Source organism: Triturus cristatus, chromosome 2_2 (assembly GCF_964204655.1).
Source record: "Triturus cristatus chromosome 2_2, aTriCri1.1, whole genome shotgun sequence".
Classification (NCBI taxonomy): Eukaryota; Metazoa; Chordata; class Amphibia; order Caudata; family Salamandridae; genus Triturus; species Triturus cristatus.
The window spans coordinates 462097221-462112514 of record NC_140582.1 but is presented as its reverse complement, the minus strand read 5'-3'; the positions used below and the strand labels follow the sequence as shown (position 1 = coordinate 462112514).

At 47.2% G+C, this 15294-nt stretch overlaps 1 protein-coding gene across 12 annotated transcripts in view; it reads left to right on the top strand.

Annotated features, from left to right (window-relative positions):
- BLTP1 (bridge-like lipid transfer protein family member 1) overlaps positions 1-15294 on the top strand; it is a 1988102-nt gene that overhangs the window by 1359525 nt on the left and 613283 nt on the right. For all 12 annotated transcript variants that reach the window (XM_085641559.1, XM_085641555.1, XM_085641564.1 and 9 more), the window contains one exon: positions 12823-13049. In XM_085641559.1, the coding sequence (XP_085497685.1) occupies positions 12823-13049 (227 nt within the window). The remainder of the gene's footprint in view (positions 1-12822; positions 13050-15294) is intronic.

The window sequence follows — 15294 nt, the reverse complement described above, 5'->3', positions numbered from 1 at the left end:
AGACCCATCCCGTGGGTTTTGATGACCCTGGCTAGGTCTGACACATAGATATTAAAAAGTGTCGGACTCAAGGATGAACCTTGTGGTACACCACACGGGAGGGTGAAAGGGGAGGACTTGTAATCGCCGAGACTCACTAGTTGTGTGCGGTTAGAGAGAAAGGAGCCCAGTAGTTCTTTGGCCTTCAGTTTGATGCCTAAGTTTGAGACACAATCAGAGTAGAGTGATCGACCGTGTCAAAGGCTGCAGACAGTTCAAGCAGCACTAGCACAGCCGTACCACCTTGGTCTAAGATTGTTCTAATTTCATCTGCTACTTTGATGAGGGCAGTTTCTGTGCCATGGCCTTTCCTAAAGCCGAATTGCGTCTCGTCCAGGAGGTTGTTGTATTCGATGTAGAGGGCCAATTGTGTGTTCATTACTTTCTCAAATATTTTGGCTGGGAAAGGAAGGCTTGCAATAGGCCTGTAATTTTTAGTTTCTAAAGGGTCGAGGTGCTGCTTTTTCAGTAGTGGCTTGATGATAGCGTGTTTCCACATAGCGGGGTAGGTGCCAGAGTTAAACATGGCATTGCAAATGTCTGTAAGGTTTGGGGCTAGAATGTCAGGAATCAATTTTAAAACAGCAGAAGGGCAAGGGTCAGTAGGGGAACCTGACTTGATGGTTAAAATGAGATCCTTGATCTGTTTTGGCGAGACATGACAAAGTTGAAAAGGAAGGGGTATTTTCTTCGACACAGGAGTGACTGTGGAGTCGGATTTAAGTTGGGCTGCGAAGTTTTTTTTTTTTGTTTTTTTTTAAAGCTTTATTTAGTTTTGAAAAGCATAACAATATAAAAATATCGGCTGTGTAGTCAGTTAATAGCCAGTACGGAGATACAACATGACCCTCTCCTCCCGTAACAAAAAAACCCAGCACATTATCAAGGCATTGGACCATAGAAAGACCCCAACCAAGAGCCCTCCACCCCCATCCGCCTGAACTCGTAAATGAAAAGGACGCATTTAGGACCCACCATGCAAGCTCAGTGGTCACCCCTATCTTCGGTCCATATCCCCCACTCCAGCCCACACCGATAGAATACAGCCCCCTAACGCCCAATAGGGAGGAAGACCAGAACCTCACGGCCCCCCCATGCCCACCCCAGAGGTGCAGCGCCAGCGCCGAACAGACTACCCTACTCCCGTAGGCACTATTCCGGAATTGGATCGCGGTGGGGATGAGCTCGGGAGGTTAGCGATATAGGTCTTGTAGGGGCCCCAGATATCTTTGGGACGCGCCACTGCAGGGAGGAGACTGGCGTAGATCTCGCTATTTGTGCTGCAATAAGCCATAGAGGTGAGCCATGCCCCGGCCGTGGGGACCGTTCTACCGCCCCAATGCTTTGCCACCTCCCGCTTGGCGAATAGCAGGCCCAGGGAGGCAAGCCTGCGAACATTCTTAGGGAAATTTACTGTGTAGCCCAATAAAGCAACCTCAGGAGTGGGAACCAGTGTGAGCCCCAACATAACGCCAAGGATCTCATGTATCTGCGTCCAATATGATTGTAGTTTGGGGCATGTCCAGGACAGGTGCGCAAAGTCAGCATGTGGTGCAGAGCATTTCCAGCATGTGTGTGGGCGCGCGGGATCAATGGTGTGGAGCCTATCAGGGGTCAGGTAGCAGCGGCGAAGAAATTTATAATGGAGGAGTTTGTGTCGACTATTGAGTGATATCGCGTTAGTGACTTTGCAACAAGCGGTCCATTGTTCATCCGTAATCGGCCTACCCAAGTCTGTCTCCCAGGCCGCTCGCAATCTGCCATCCACACATGGAACCAGAGCTGCACATGCCTTATAAAGCTTAGAAACCATATGGGCACCTGAGTCTTTGTCAATGAGGAGAGTTAGGGGCTCGAATGATGCAGGCTCGAGAGGGAATCCCGCAATGTCCGAACGAGCCGCACAATAAAGCCGACGTAGGACAAATTTGTCCATGAACGTGGCCTCACTGAAGCGTGCCTCCTCCGAGACAGAAAATATGTGGCCCCCAGGGTATAGGTCCCCGATCTTAGTGAGATGAAACTTAGTTAAAGTACGCTGCACCAGTGTCTCCCCCGTGCCAGACAGCAACCCGGGGTTGGGGAGTGAAAGAGAAGAGGAAAGTTGGGCTGCGAAGTTGACGTAAATATTGCTAACTTTTTCTCTGAAGGATTTTGCCAGTGAATTGCAAAGGTCTTGGGTAGGAGCTATAGGAGGGTTTGTTGCAGACCCTGATAGTTTAGTGACTACTTAATAAAGCTGCTTAGTGGAATTTTGGGCCGATTCTATCTGATTAAGATAGTATTTGCTTGTCTCCAAAATAATGAGGTGCTTATATTTGGAGATTGCTTCCTTGTAAAGGGTTTTGTCGGTGGTATTGTACTCTCTGCGCCAGTGTCTCTCAAGGTTCCTGCAACGTTGTTTTTCAAGCCTAAGAACCTCAGAGAACCAGGGGGCTGATCGGGTGGTTCTATTTTTTGAGACTTTTTTCAATGGTACTAGGAGATTGAAGGCGTTGTTGAGCCATTCAGAGTAATTAGATGAGGCAAGTAGAGGGTCAGGTGTGGGGTCATAGTTAGTGGATGACAGATGTGTTTTGAGGTGTTGCAGTCCTCTGACTGTGTGTTTTGCCCAAGAGGATCCCCTTATCAGGGGTTGACACTTACCCTATGTGGGGTATATGCTGGTGCTGGGCGACTGACTTGCCTTAGTACGCTTCTATGGAGTATTCCTCGTGGACATCCTTCGGGGAGTCCCTCCCTGTCTTTTGTTCTGCGATCCTATTATTAGCATCGCCCTGTCGCGCTTCGGGTGCCTTTGGTCCCGTTTGTCTGTAGTGCTTCTATCCCTGCTTTTACGGCTCCCACCGTCTCCGTCGCTGTGTGGCAATGTATAGTACTATTAGTACAAACTTGGGCAGGCAGCCCTTATTAGGCTCGTCCTCCAAGGTACTGGCTTAGCATTAAAATCTCTGCTTTATGTGGCCTCTTTTCTCACCACTTCTACAGCGTTTTTTCCGCATTTCTTGCTACCCCTGCACTGGTGTTTCCACACTTCTGCTTGGATCATACTGTGATTTTTCATGGGGCCTATTTCTTCATAGTACTTGCTTCTTGTGGTCTGGGGCACTTACATTGATCCTCACTGTTACCACAGGCGTGCCTCTAGCTTGCAGGGGACCGCGGTTCTTCCCGGGCGAGGGGAGGATGTTGCTTTTTCCTTTGTGCGGTGTCAATGGTCACTGACCCGGTCTGCTTGTACCACCACCTCTATGTGGTGCTCGGCTGCCTGGTCCCCCTTTTGGGCCATTGCCCTCTTGATGTCGTGCGCATGAGAACTGCTCACGCTGCCCTGCAGGAGGCCTTTCCTTTCTTCATGTGGTCCCAACGTCCACACAATGTGCTTAGGTGTCTTCTGGTATGCTTCGATGTCTTATAGTGTTGCTCCTACTTTGATGCTAGGCTGTGTGCCATTGGTCCTTTCGCCGGTTGTAACAGACCGCCTATGTCTTGGTGTGTCTTCTATTGTCCTACCGGCCATGGATTGGTCGCCTGCAGATGTTGTCCCATGAGTCTAGCTGATCCAGCTTGAACAGTGCTTCTTCCCCTATTCTGCATACAGGGCCGGTATCCGCTTTCTGTCATACCTGTTGCCATCTCTCTGCGTTTTGCTTACAGGCGACACATTACATCTGGTGGATCTCTCAAACCCTAGGTCCAGTTCCACTTCTGACGGTGTCCTCAGATTCCTTTTAACTCCAGCATATCTAGTATGCGTTTTCTTGTTCCGTACCGGCACTTGCTGGGCAGGAGTCAGCCTTTTGCCTCCGTTGCTCCTTGTATTTTGCAGGCGCAGGTTCAACAGTGTTTTTTCCACTGTTTTGCCTGCTCGACTCGTAATCGCTTTTTGTTTTCTGTCGACACCTCGGATCCTGGGGATCCCTCGGGCCCTAGGCTTCGTTCATCTTCCCATTTCGAAGTTGTGAGCCTTGCTCCAGCACGCACATTTTGGCTTTGGGTTTTCTCTCTCTCAACCCGTTATACACAAAAGGGGTTTTCGTGCTGTACTTGTCGGATTGTGGTACCTTTGCCTTCCATTGTTCTCTGCTCTCTTCTGAGTTTCATGGTCTAGGAGTTAGCTACGCTGATATCACTGTCCCCACTGTGCTTCGTCACCTGATTGACAGCACAGTTTTAGTCACATTCTTGACGGTCAAGTTCTCTCTAGAACTTAGTGGGGTTCAGTCGCAGACCCGCCTCCTCTATGGGTATGGCTTTGGTATCTATTCTAAGTTAAGGAATCTGCGGCTAGACGTCTCTATCAGATGAACGAGTTACTTACCTTCGGTAACGATGTATCTGGTAGAGACATAGTCTAGCCGCAGATTCCTTAATGCCCGCCCGTCCTCCCCGTTCTGCGAGGACCTTTTCAATTTGGGCTTTCTACGCTTGCCTCCCTCCGGGTGGCTTGATCCTTCTGCAGGGTGACGCTTTCACTTCACTCCCACACAGAATGCTTCAGTCTGCTTTCATAGCTATACTCCGCCCATTTTCGTAATTGGACGGTATGCTCGTGTGCCATGTATCCATTCCAACCCTGCGTCCTGGGTTGTACAGTGTGGGTTCTATTCGTGTTTTTAACCACCCCCCACACACCCTTTCTTTATCGCCGTGGGGTCTCTTACCACCCCTGTGCTCCATTGGTTTGCGGCCTATTGACCCTGTCACATTTTTTGAATCTCTTATTGGGGATACAACGTCTTTTTCTGGTGACGTCTTGTGGTCAATTGTCCTAGCTCCTATGTTCCGGACTTGTTGTCCTTTACGGTTATACATTAAGGTTGCGGACTTTCTGTCGTCTGCCATGATGTTGTTTACATCTTCATTTACCTCCCAGGGTGGTTGGCCTTCACTTTTGCGGGGTTGCTTCTCATAGCGGTGCTCTGCTCTTTCCCTTTACTACTTCCCAATATACAGTGCCTGGCACTTTACTTTATGGTGCTGTTTTTCATCATTCAATGTCGTTTCATCATTTTCGCATACTGTTCCCATATTCTAACAGTTTTATGGTGGTGGCTCTGCGTTGCGGCGCGGAAAGGTTTCTCAGATGAAAACTGACATCAGCACGGTGGTAGGGGCATATATGGCTCCGCTGACGTCACGTCCGTGGACGACGTCAGGGCGTAGCCGTGCGGCGCTGCCCCCGGCGCGCAGAGGTGCTGCTGTGGAAAGTTTTCCGGATCCAGTCTGATGCCTGGAGATATTCTAAGTTAAGTAATCTGCGGCTAGACTATGTCCCTACCAGATACATCGTTACCGAAGGTAAGTAACACGTTCATTAGTGTTTGTCCTTGCACTTATGCTGGGCTGCCCTGGAGGCTGTTTAGACCCTGGTGTCCATACTGCCCCAGGGGTGTACCCTTATAGGTGGGGAGTTCAGTATAGTGATGTTCCCCTGCCGGTGGCATGGCCAACCGCCAAAGAGACGGACATCCTTCTTTACTGCTTTACACCCCACAATGAAGGGGTACCTCTGCAGCACCCATTGCTGTGACCGTTGGGAGCCTCACCCAAGTGGATGCCGCACAGATGGACTGGGCCAGCTGACCGGGCTGGCTGGGGCCTACATACTGCAGATGGTGTTACCAGCCCGAGTTCTCCCTCACCGGCCTGGGAGTGACTGCCTGCTCAACGGTTGGCCGCAGATGTTATCCCTCCCGACGACTGCGACTGCCCCCTGCTAGCCCGTGTGCCTATCGGGCATGAGTGATGGGTTCTGAGACCCGTGATAGCCTGGTGTCGGTGGGTTGTCTTCACAGCTTCCCATGACTGATACGACCAGGGCGGTTCATGTAGACTGAGACTCCAGAATGACTGCAAGGGTGCCCATGAGGTGAGGTGGCTACGGGGGAACGCGTGTCTTTGGGATGGGAGCCCTACCTGCAGTGTGCTGCAACAGTGACCAAGGGGAGGAATCACGATCCCCCCCTCCCTGGGCCGAGCCCAATTTGTTTATGGGCTCCAGCATCCATTACTAAAAAAGAACTCATCTTAGCAAACTGTTGGTGCCTGAGGGGGCACACGTTGTGAACAGCACTGGGACGGCTCTGCCACGAGCCTTGGGAACCGGAGTGCTCCATGGGCCACTGTGGGGTGCTCTTGTATGCTCCCTAGGTCTGCGATTCATACATGTCTGTTATTCCTGGTTATCAGGATCAGAGGAATGACCCAGGGGATTGGGGCTGGCTACCGTCCCCAGCACCTTTGGCAGCAGCGATCCACTTGGGCCCTGGCCTCTCCATGAAGAAGCTGCATGAGCCACTGTCGAACCATCCCTGGCCTGTGGGAGCTGACGATGTCTCCCTGCTCCGCCTGCTGGGCATAGCTGAGATGGGCCTTCCCTACGCTAATTGTAACTGTGTACCCATTGGCACCTGCTAACCACCAAGGACTGCTAACCTGGCATTGGGAGGGTAAGTCTGCTTACCAATGCTGCATGGGCCTCAGCTCGTTTCCAGGACACAGCGCTGCTCCAACCCTTCTCACCAGCTGCATGGTTGGGCCCGTTCAGTGACGTCTGAAATGTGATGCTCCCCAATGGTTCAGACCCAAAGCTGGAAACCTTGCCTCAACACTCTTATATTCCGGAAAGGTCTACATTGGCAATCCCTAATGCTTAAACTGGCTCATTGAAGTTACCTCCACTGGCGCCACTGAACATACCACGCTTCTCCTACATACACTGCCAGAGGACACACTAAATCCATGAAACTGGTTTCTCAGCACAGTGGAAGTCTATCCCAACATAGCCTCTCTGATGGCTCCTCCACCCAAACTCTTAAAGACATTGGCCCACCCAACCTCGCTGATAGCTCCTCTACCCATACTCTTGAACACTGTGTCCCATCCACACACCTGGCGCCCTTGAAATATATATAAACGTGGAGTGCCTCGTAGGGCGGTTTCTGCAGCTTCACCATCTCCACAGCAGGCCCTGAAAGGCATAAGGGCTGTCCTGGCGACTATGTCCTCGCTGGGCTTGCAGTGTTGACAACCATCTTTCATCTCCTCAGATAGCGTAAACTCACACTTGAATGCAAGCATGGCACTTTTCCACACTGTAACACCACAAACTGCTGATTTATTAAACTGAATTCTGTCGCAGAATAAGCCTGCCTGGCTGTTCCCACCACCACGTCTGTTGTGTGGTTCAGATAGGCTCTTATATTGTGCCCACCCCCCCATTATTTGTCTATATCTCTTCCCTCACAACCATCCTTTTTTTTTGTCAGTCTTAACACAGGGGACAACTGGAGATGAGGTATTGTGAGAATATAATGGGCCACATCTCTATGGCCTTTACTTCATTTTGTGACTTCTAACAGTTATTCGTTGTGGGTTATACTTGAGACATAACCCTTACATGCAGTGCTTAATTTGAGCTAGTGGTTTCCAGTGCTCAGCACGGCACTTAATCATCAACACCGGCGCTTTTCATGAGCACCAGTTAAGGACACATTAATTTATAATAGGCACGGGAAGAGTATGTGATTTTTCCAGAATCACAGGATGTTGAGCCGACACCGAGACTCAAACCTGGTTTCCCAGCTGCGAAGTCGATAGCTCTGGCCATTACACCACATCCTCTCCCCACTTTCATGGTAAGTAGTTGGTTCTGTTTTAGGTGATGCTAACAGGAGAAATGGGTTGATGCAAGCTGCCTCCTGACGAGAGCCCCGGCATTTATTTGTTTTTACAAATGAACCACTGCTTACATGCATCCTCTGTATTTATTACACCCAAGTGGTTGGGGTTCCTCACTCTGGGATTATTTCTTTGCTGGTTTATAATGCCTATCTAGTTATGAGATTCTCGTAGTTCCCACTTGGGGGGGTGATCCTTGAAACACAACCAATTCCTTATTCAAGGGCGTTGGCCCTCTGCAAGTAATTGCCAGATATCCTATTTCAGTATTAATTAATGTTTAATTGTTTGTTTTTTGATCGCAAGTGAGGTTTCGTTGGACCTGGTATTTGTGACATGTCACTTTTGTAGTTGTATTTGTTTCTCTGCATACCATGCATATCAATATTAAGAGAGGTCCCCTGCCACCATGATTGATGCTTCTACACTCTCATGTCAACTGCACCCCAACACTATAAGATAGTCACTTGGAATGTAAGTGGTTTGGGATCAATTCACAAACGGCATAGAGTGCAGCTCCATTGCCGGAAGGCAAACATAGTTTACTTACAGAAGACTCACCTCACCGCTCCAGATGTCACAAAAATGCGCACCAAAAGGAGGGGTCAAGTATTCGCCACCACTTATTCTGCGTTTGCCCGTGGGGCAGATGTCTGGTTGAGGGCAGGAGTTCCACTTGAGGCACAGGACTTTAAAACTGACGTGAATTGGCGCTATGTCTTTATCCCTGTGTAATTCGATGGGAAAATGTTGGTTCTAGGCAGCATATTCACACAGAACGAAAACTTTTCCTCCAGTGTCTGTCCTACATTTTAGCACAATGGTCTCATCTCCCTTAGTTGATAGGAGGAGACTTTAATGCAGCCCTGGATGTTGATCTTGACTGCTCTCACCCCCCTCTGCCACACACAGGAGCCACCAAACAAGCTAAGGCCTTGGGTATTTGGGTGTCAAGTTGGTCCTTGCTCGATATTTGGAGGGAACACAACAGAGGCATATGAGAATACTTCCTTCTTTTCCCCCATATACCGGCTCTATTCGCAGCTGCACTGTATTTTATGTACATGACACATAATTGGGAAATTTACGGGGGCAACTTATCTGGGGAAGACCTTCTCCGACCATAATCCACTGGAGAGTGCCCTGACCGGGGGGGGGGGGGGGGAGCTCCAAACGCCTATTCCAGCATGGTGACTGCATCCCACACTGCTTGAGGACGCAGTATTTCACAACACCCTCAATGCTGCTATAGACTCCTCTTTTGCAGACGAAGGAACGGCCTCTACACCGCTCATTGAGTGGGAAGCATTCAAAGTAGTGATACGGGGGTTATCCATAGCTTTTAAAACAGGTGCTAAACATACTGTTCTCCAGGAGTTACAACTCATGGGAACGTGGTTAGGACACCTGGAACACGAGGCAGCACGTGACCCTACATAGCTAAAGGGGCTTCAAGGACGCTAGAATAGCACACGCAGAGACTCAATGATCATAAATCATGTATACAGAAGATGCACTCTGAAGGGGTTAGAGCATGAACACTATTAGCTCGCATAATATGTCTGCCAGTGTCTCCTACCCTGATCCTGAAAATCACATTGCCTTCTGGGATACCCTGCACCACACAAAACATCAGTGCGGCTTTCCGCTCGTACTACACTGAGCTATTTAAGACCCGCTCGCCCCACCACTCTCAGACAGAGATGCTTTCCTGAATAATCTGATACTTCGCAAATCACACCAGATGCGCTGGAGGAGTTGGAAGCTTCCCTGACTACAGGGGAACAACGTAACGCCATAAAGGAGATGGCACGTCATAAAACCCCTGGCATAGACAGCTTGCCCATGTAATTTTACTCTACATTTGCCTCCTGCCTTGTCCCGAAGGTTGAAAAATTATATATTGCATCCCTAGAATCGGGAACATAACCTCTGACCACTACACAAGCCCTGGTCACCACACTGCTGAAACCTGTCCGAGCCCGTGTGGATCTGTCATCGTACAGGCTACTCTCTCTACTAACTACTGAATATAAAATGATTTGCCAAGTATTGACCCACAGACTACTCCCCTTGCTTTTAAATTTCATCCATGTAGGTGATTTCAGATTTGTCCCACCTCGGAGCACATCACTTAACATTCAGTGCCTATATCAGTAATGGAAACGGCTCATGATATCTTTCCAGATGACGGCTGCCATGCAAAGTTCTATGCCTTTTTCTTTCAAGATGCCATCTCTCAGGACACGATTAGCATGAGAGCGCGGACCATACCGGTTGTCCAACACATTCTGCTGTTTAGGCATCTAGGTATATAGGTCTTCTGCTGACTTATTAGACGAGAAACTCCTTAAGGCTGTTTCGGTGTCCTGGGCACAGATAAAGTTATGAGTCGTACTACCCCTATCTGTAACTGGTCAACTAGCCCCTTCAAAAATGGCAATGCTACCCAAATTGCTTTATTATTTTGTTAATCTTCCATAATTATTCCAAAGGTGTTTTTAAACCCTCGATTCCCTCCTACTTGACCTTATCTGGGGGCACTGGTAGATAACACGTTAGCCTCCAAAAATTATAACCACCAACGGCCAGTGGTGGACTGGGAGTCCCTGACTTTCGGTCCTATTGCTTTGCAGCCCAACTACAGTGGCTCTACCATTGGCTTGCTGAAATACATCCATAGGAAATAGATTATACAGACCCTATGTTATGGATGGGTCAGTTGTATAACATGCTGCTGCCAGGGGTCGCACGTCCCCCACACTTCCCCTACACAATGCCCTACTGTATTGGAGAGCTGCGCTCCATACCACACACACCACCACACCTTATGCATTGAACGTGCCTTTGTGTGGTTTGCCTACCCCATTCGGCAGACTCACATCGGCAAGATTGGCTCCGTGGAAGGTGGGTTGGGCATTACCACAGTTGGTGATCTCTTTGAAGATGGCTTGCTACTGTCCCATCAGGACTTTACACAACTCCATGGGCTGCCTGGGATTCTTTTCATCACACTTGCAAACATTATACGTTATATTTGAATACACTGGTCACCAGCAGATTCAGAATCAACCAGACATGCGTTTGTTCAAGCAGTACATGACATGGGAACTTGTAGACGTTTAGTAAAATGGCTATATATGGGCCATAGCTCTCACTTACAGGTTTCGCTTACACTGCTGAGGGCCATGTGGGAGACAGACCTTGGCCGCATACTCCATGACAGGGAGTGGTGATTTGTGCTGCAATATCCCAGCTTAATCCCCCGCAAAGTGAGGTTCAAGTTTCATTCAGTTCTTATTGCTGCATAATTCATACCTAACGCCTTCAAAATTGCACAGGATATTCCTTCTGTTCCTTACTCATGCCAACGCTGTCCTACCGATGGTGCAGATTTACCTCACATATTGTGGTCCTGTCTCACGCTGCTCCCTTATTGGGGTAAATTTGGGAATCCCTTGTGTCCCTTACGGGCTGACCACTTTAAAACACAGTAGAACATTATATATTTGGACTCTACACTAGATCCAAAATATTAAAAACTGAAACACAGTTTGCCGACTTAGCGCTTCTTCTGGCCAATCAGCAGATAATGCGGTGCTGGAAGCACCATGCCATGCCCCTGGTGGTTGGTTGGCATGAAGAAGTCTGGAGATGGGATTCGGCTGAGAACTCATCGATACGTAGGGAGGAATACCACAGGCTACGTAAACGGCCCATAGCTATTAAGTGGGATGCCATGCGTAAAACCATTTAATTTGGTGGCCCATTGTTCCTAGTGTGATCAGGGAGTGCAGCACCGTATGACTTTCCGGTTCTTCCCTGCTCGGGCCCCACAGGCCCCCAAACGCCCTCACCAGTACATCGTATGTGAGGAACTGACCCAGCGGGAGACCACACCCGTCAACCAGCTCTGCAAAAGGGAGCAAGGTTTTTTCCTGGTAACAGTCCCCCACTGTCTCAATCCCGGCCTCTGTCCAGGTTTTCAGTTGTTCCGCCGCAAAGATTGACTGCAGCTCCCCGTATGGCAGCCCCACCTGGGGTAGTTCCGGGAAGTATCCTGAGGCAGCCGGTAATTTTGTCATGCAGCATTTCTAGCACTGCAAAGCTGTGGTTTGCAATGTCGAGTTATAGGGGACCTTAGTTGCCTGATTTAGGAGTTTGTGTAGCAGGAGTCGGGGCACTGGTTTGGTTGCATCAGTAAAGTCCCCTCCTGGTTTACTCACTCCAACCGTTGAGCCACCCATTGCATCTGTGCAGCCAAATGGTAAAACTCAAAGTCCGGTTCCCCCAATCCCCCCTCCTTCATGTGGTTTCGTAGGATTTTTAATGACCCTCTCTGTTTCCCATCCCCCCAAATAAGGTCTCACACCAGGGCATCTAATTTTCGAAACCAACCCGTGGGCATTAGCACAGGTAGGTTCTGGCCAAGTGGGACATAGTTTGTGACAAGACGAACACTGCAGGACTTGCTGTGGCTGCCTTGTGCACGGACATGGGCTGTTGCACTAAACGGGAAGAGCTCATCCATGAGTCCAGAGGCTGCTCTAAATAATTCTGGAAAAAATGGGGCAAATGGGTGGGCCTTCGATGGACTATAGCAACTATGAAGCTGAACTGTGTGACATCAGATGTTTTGATGCAGTTATTTAACTGTGTGCACTGTAATGTTTCTGCTGCTGTGTTTTCTTGTGTTCATTGAAAAACAAATGAAATTGGCTTATTAAAAAAAATCAACATATTTCTTTTGTCTTTGATTTCGGGCAAAGTTGGTGGAAAATACAACATATTAGAAACTAGGGATTCTCTGCTAGGCCTTCATGGTGCTACCACTTAAATAAACATATGACTCTGTATTTATAAACTACACTGTAAATGTCAATGTTTTGTTTATATGTGGTTGGTGATACTTTGTCCCATGTTCCTTATTACAAAATGAAAAAAATACTTAAATTGTTTGGTCCCAAGGGTCAAAATGAGTATTGTTTCGAGATTATGTGCGTGTGTATTTAATATCTCTTGTTAGTAATATGAACAACAGTTTTTCAGTATTCATTGAATAATCGTCATCGTTGTGTGCATATATATTTTTTTTTTAAGAAAGCAATAGTGCTGGAACCTGGACTCTCAATGTGCTATGGAAGATGTGTGGAATTGATGTCCATATGGATCCTAATATTGGAAAGAGGCTTAATGCTCTTGGAAACACACTCACAACCTTGACTGGCGAGGAAGATGTAGATGACATTGCCGACTTGAACTCTGTAAATATTGCAGATTTGTCAGATGAGGATGAAGTTGATAGCATGTCTCCCACCATTCACACGGTGAGTAGAATGACGGAAATAGCAGCGGACATATGCTGAGCTGACCTTAGCCCCAGCTGCATATTTTCCTTTAACAGATCCATGTTTATGCATCAAATACTTAAATTGCCAAATGCTTTTTTCATTTATAGCAGCTTAGCATAGTGTACTTTTTAGCTTCATGGTTCCCCAATGTGTGCCTTTTCTACATAGAATGCTGTATAAATTATGCAGAAAAAAAGAAGGAATCCTGGTTTTTACCAAGTATTCGATGAAGACCAGTTCTATACATATATCCAATTGTGTAAGACACCAGTAAAATATGTACAGTACAACCCAAAAAGCGTTGCAACGCGCATTCTTCAAGTAAAAATAATTTTAAAAAAGCATATTTTAACACTTTTAGCTTTGAACCTTAGTGCCAAAGGTATTACATTATTATCTTTTGTATGTGCTAACCAAGGGATCTACCAGAATTATTTAACTGTGAGCAGATTCAACGTGCTAGCTGGATCTTGCAACCCATTACTGTTGATGAACCTGGTTAACAATAAAATGATCAGCTTCATAAAGGCCCCTTTCTGCACTGTAACCCCTACCAGAAAGAGTTGAATAGCAGTGTCACCAGTAACTTCCTGAAGGACAGCGAGACTTAGTTCCAAGTAAAACCAATTACACTAAACTTTTTTTCTGCCCCACCACACTACAATCATAAAATGTCTCCACTTCCTGAGTATTGCTTTAGGATTGGAAAATGCTGGTCAGCAGTGCAAAGGCGCTAGTCCTGGCACCGGAAAACGAAAAGAGAAGTTTCCAGGCACTTGTCAATGGTGCCTGAGAAAGGAGCGCCCACCTAACCTAGCTCATCCAATGCAAAATCATCAATGAGCATCTGAGGAGCCAAGCTTCAAAGCCAATGTAGTATAGGGATGGGGCCACTTAATAAAGGCCACTTCAGTATTTGCCTGGTATAGTGACACAGGTTTAAATGAGGCATGTTCTGTTATCACAAGCATAGAGGTAGTTCACAAATAAGATGGGCCAAGCAAACAGAATGGCTGGGATTTTGGTTTCATTGTTCTGAGGATGTGGCAACACTCACCCTAGTTACTGGATCCTTTCACGGCACAGTTTGTGCACAAGTAGACACCGATACCTTTCATGTATGTAATCTAAAAGCCGGAACCTTTTTGAAAGGGGTGCTATGGTTTCCAGTTTTAATGCCTGTCCCTGACCCTTTTGGTAGAGATGGAGAATGGACCCCCCCCCCCAACCACATGTATGCAAGGAGCTAAAGAATCCTGTATATTTCAACTGTAGCAAAACTTGCACCCACAATTTGAGACTGCTGTTTTAGGTCTATACCCAAACCTGGTGGATGCACTATTCTGGGTGGGTGGTGGGGGTAATACTAAGATGCAGTTGTTGTGTTAATACCTAGCAGAGTTAAACTCACTGCTCATTTTTTGCACAGCATTATTGCTATATATGAGGTTGTGCTGAAATAGAGTTGCTTTCCGTCAGCACTCACTGTTTATCTGCCCTGGATTGTGAACTTCAGAGGAGGAGGGTATCTCGAGGGTTAACATGAACACTATTCCAATATTGAAGTAGGAGCAGCTGACTCATTGAATTCTTGCAAGTATTCCAGGGTTCCGATTGTTTTCTAGGATGTACTACAGGAACGAACAGAATAAGTCCAGGATTAGACTTCTGAAGCAATAGCTATCCTGTAGAATCTGCTAATTCACCGTCCATTTCTCAAAGGTAGAGTTGCATGGGTGACAGGATCGCAAAGATACAGGTGCAGAGAATGTCAAAACGGCAGCATCTTTCATTCATACTAAACAGCTATAATAAAAAATAAAATAAAAAACGAGCACGCTGCAATTCAATCAAAATAAATGACATAGTTGTCACCCTTTAATAGTAAATTCCAAGAACGGACAATTCTGTATGTTACGCTATCCACAAAACATTGTTTCTATATCTTCCAAAACAGAAACCAAAGAGAAATGAGAGAAGGACATCAAACTACATTGTAGCCCAATACAACAATCGAATTTTAGGCCAGCAATATAGTTTCTGCCAGGTTGCGAGTCCCTTTAATTGGCTCAGAGAAAATTATGTGCACGTCATCTGCCTCGAGGAATAATGCTACCAGTGTTCTGTAGAAAATATTACACCACACTAAAATAAAGAATTTCTTTGAATTCTAAACAACTCCTTTAATTAGCTGTAAAAAGATAAAAACCTTCAAACGAAA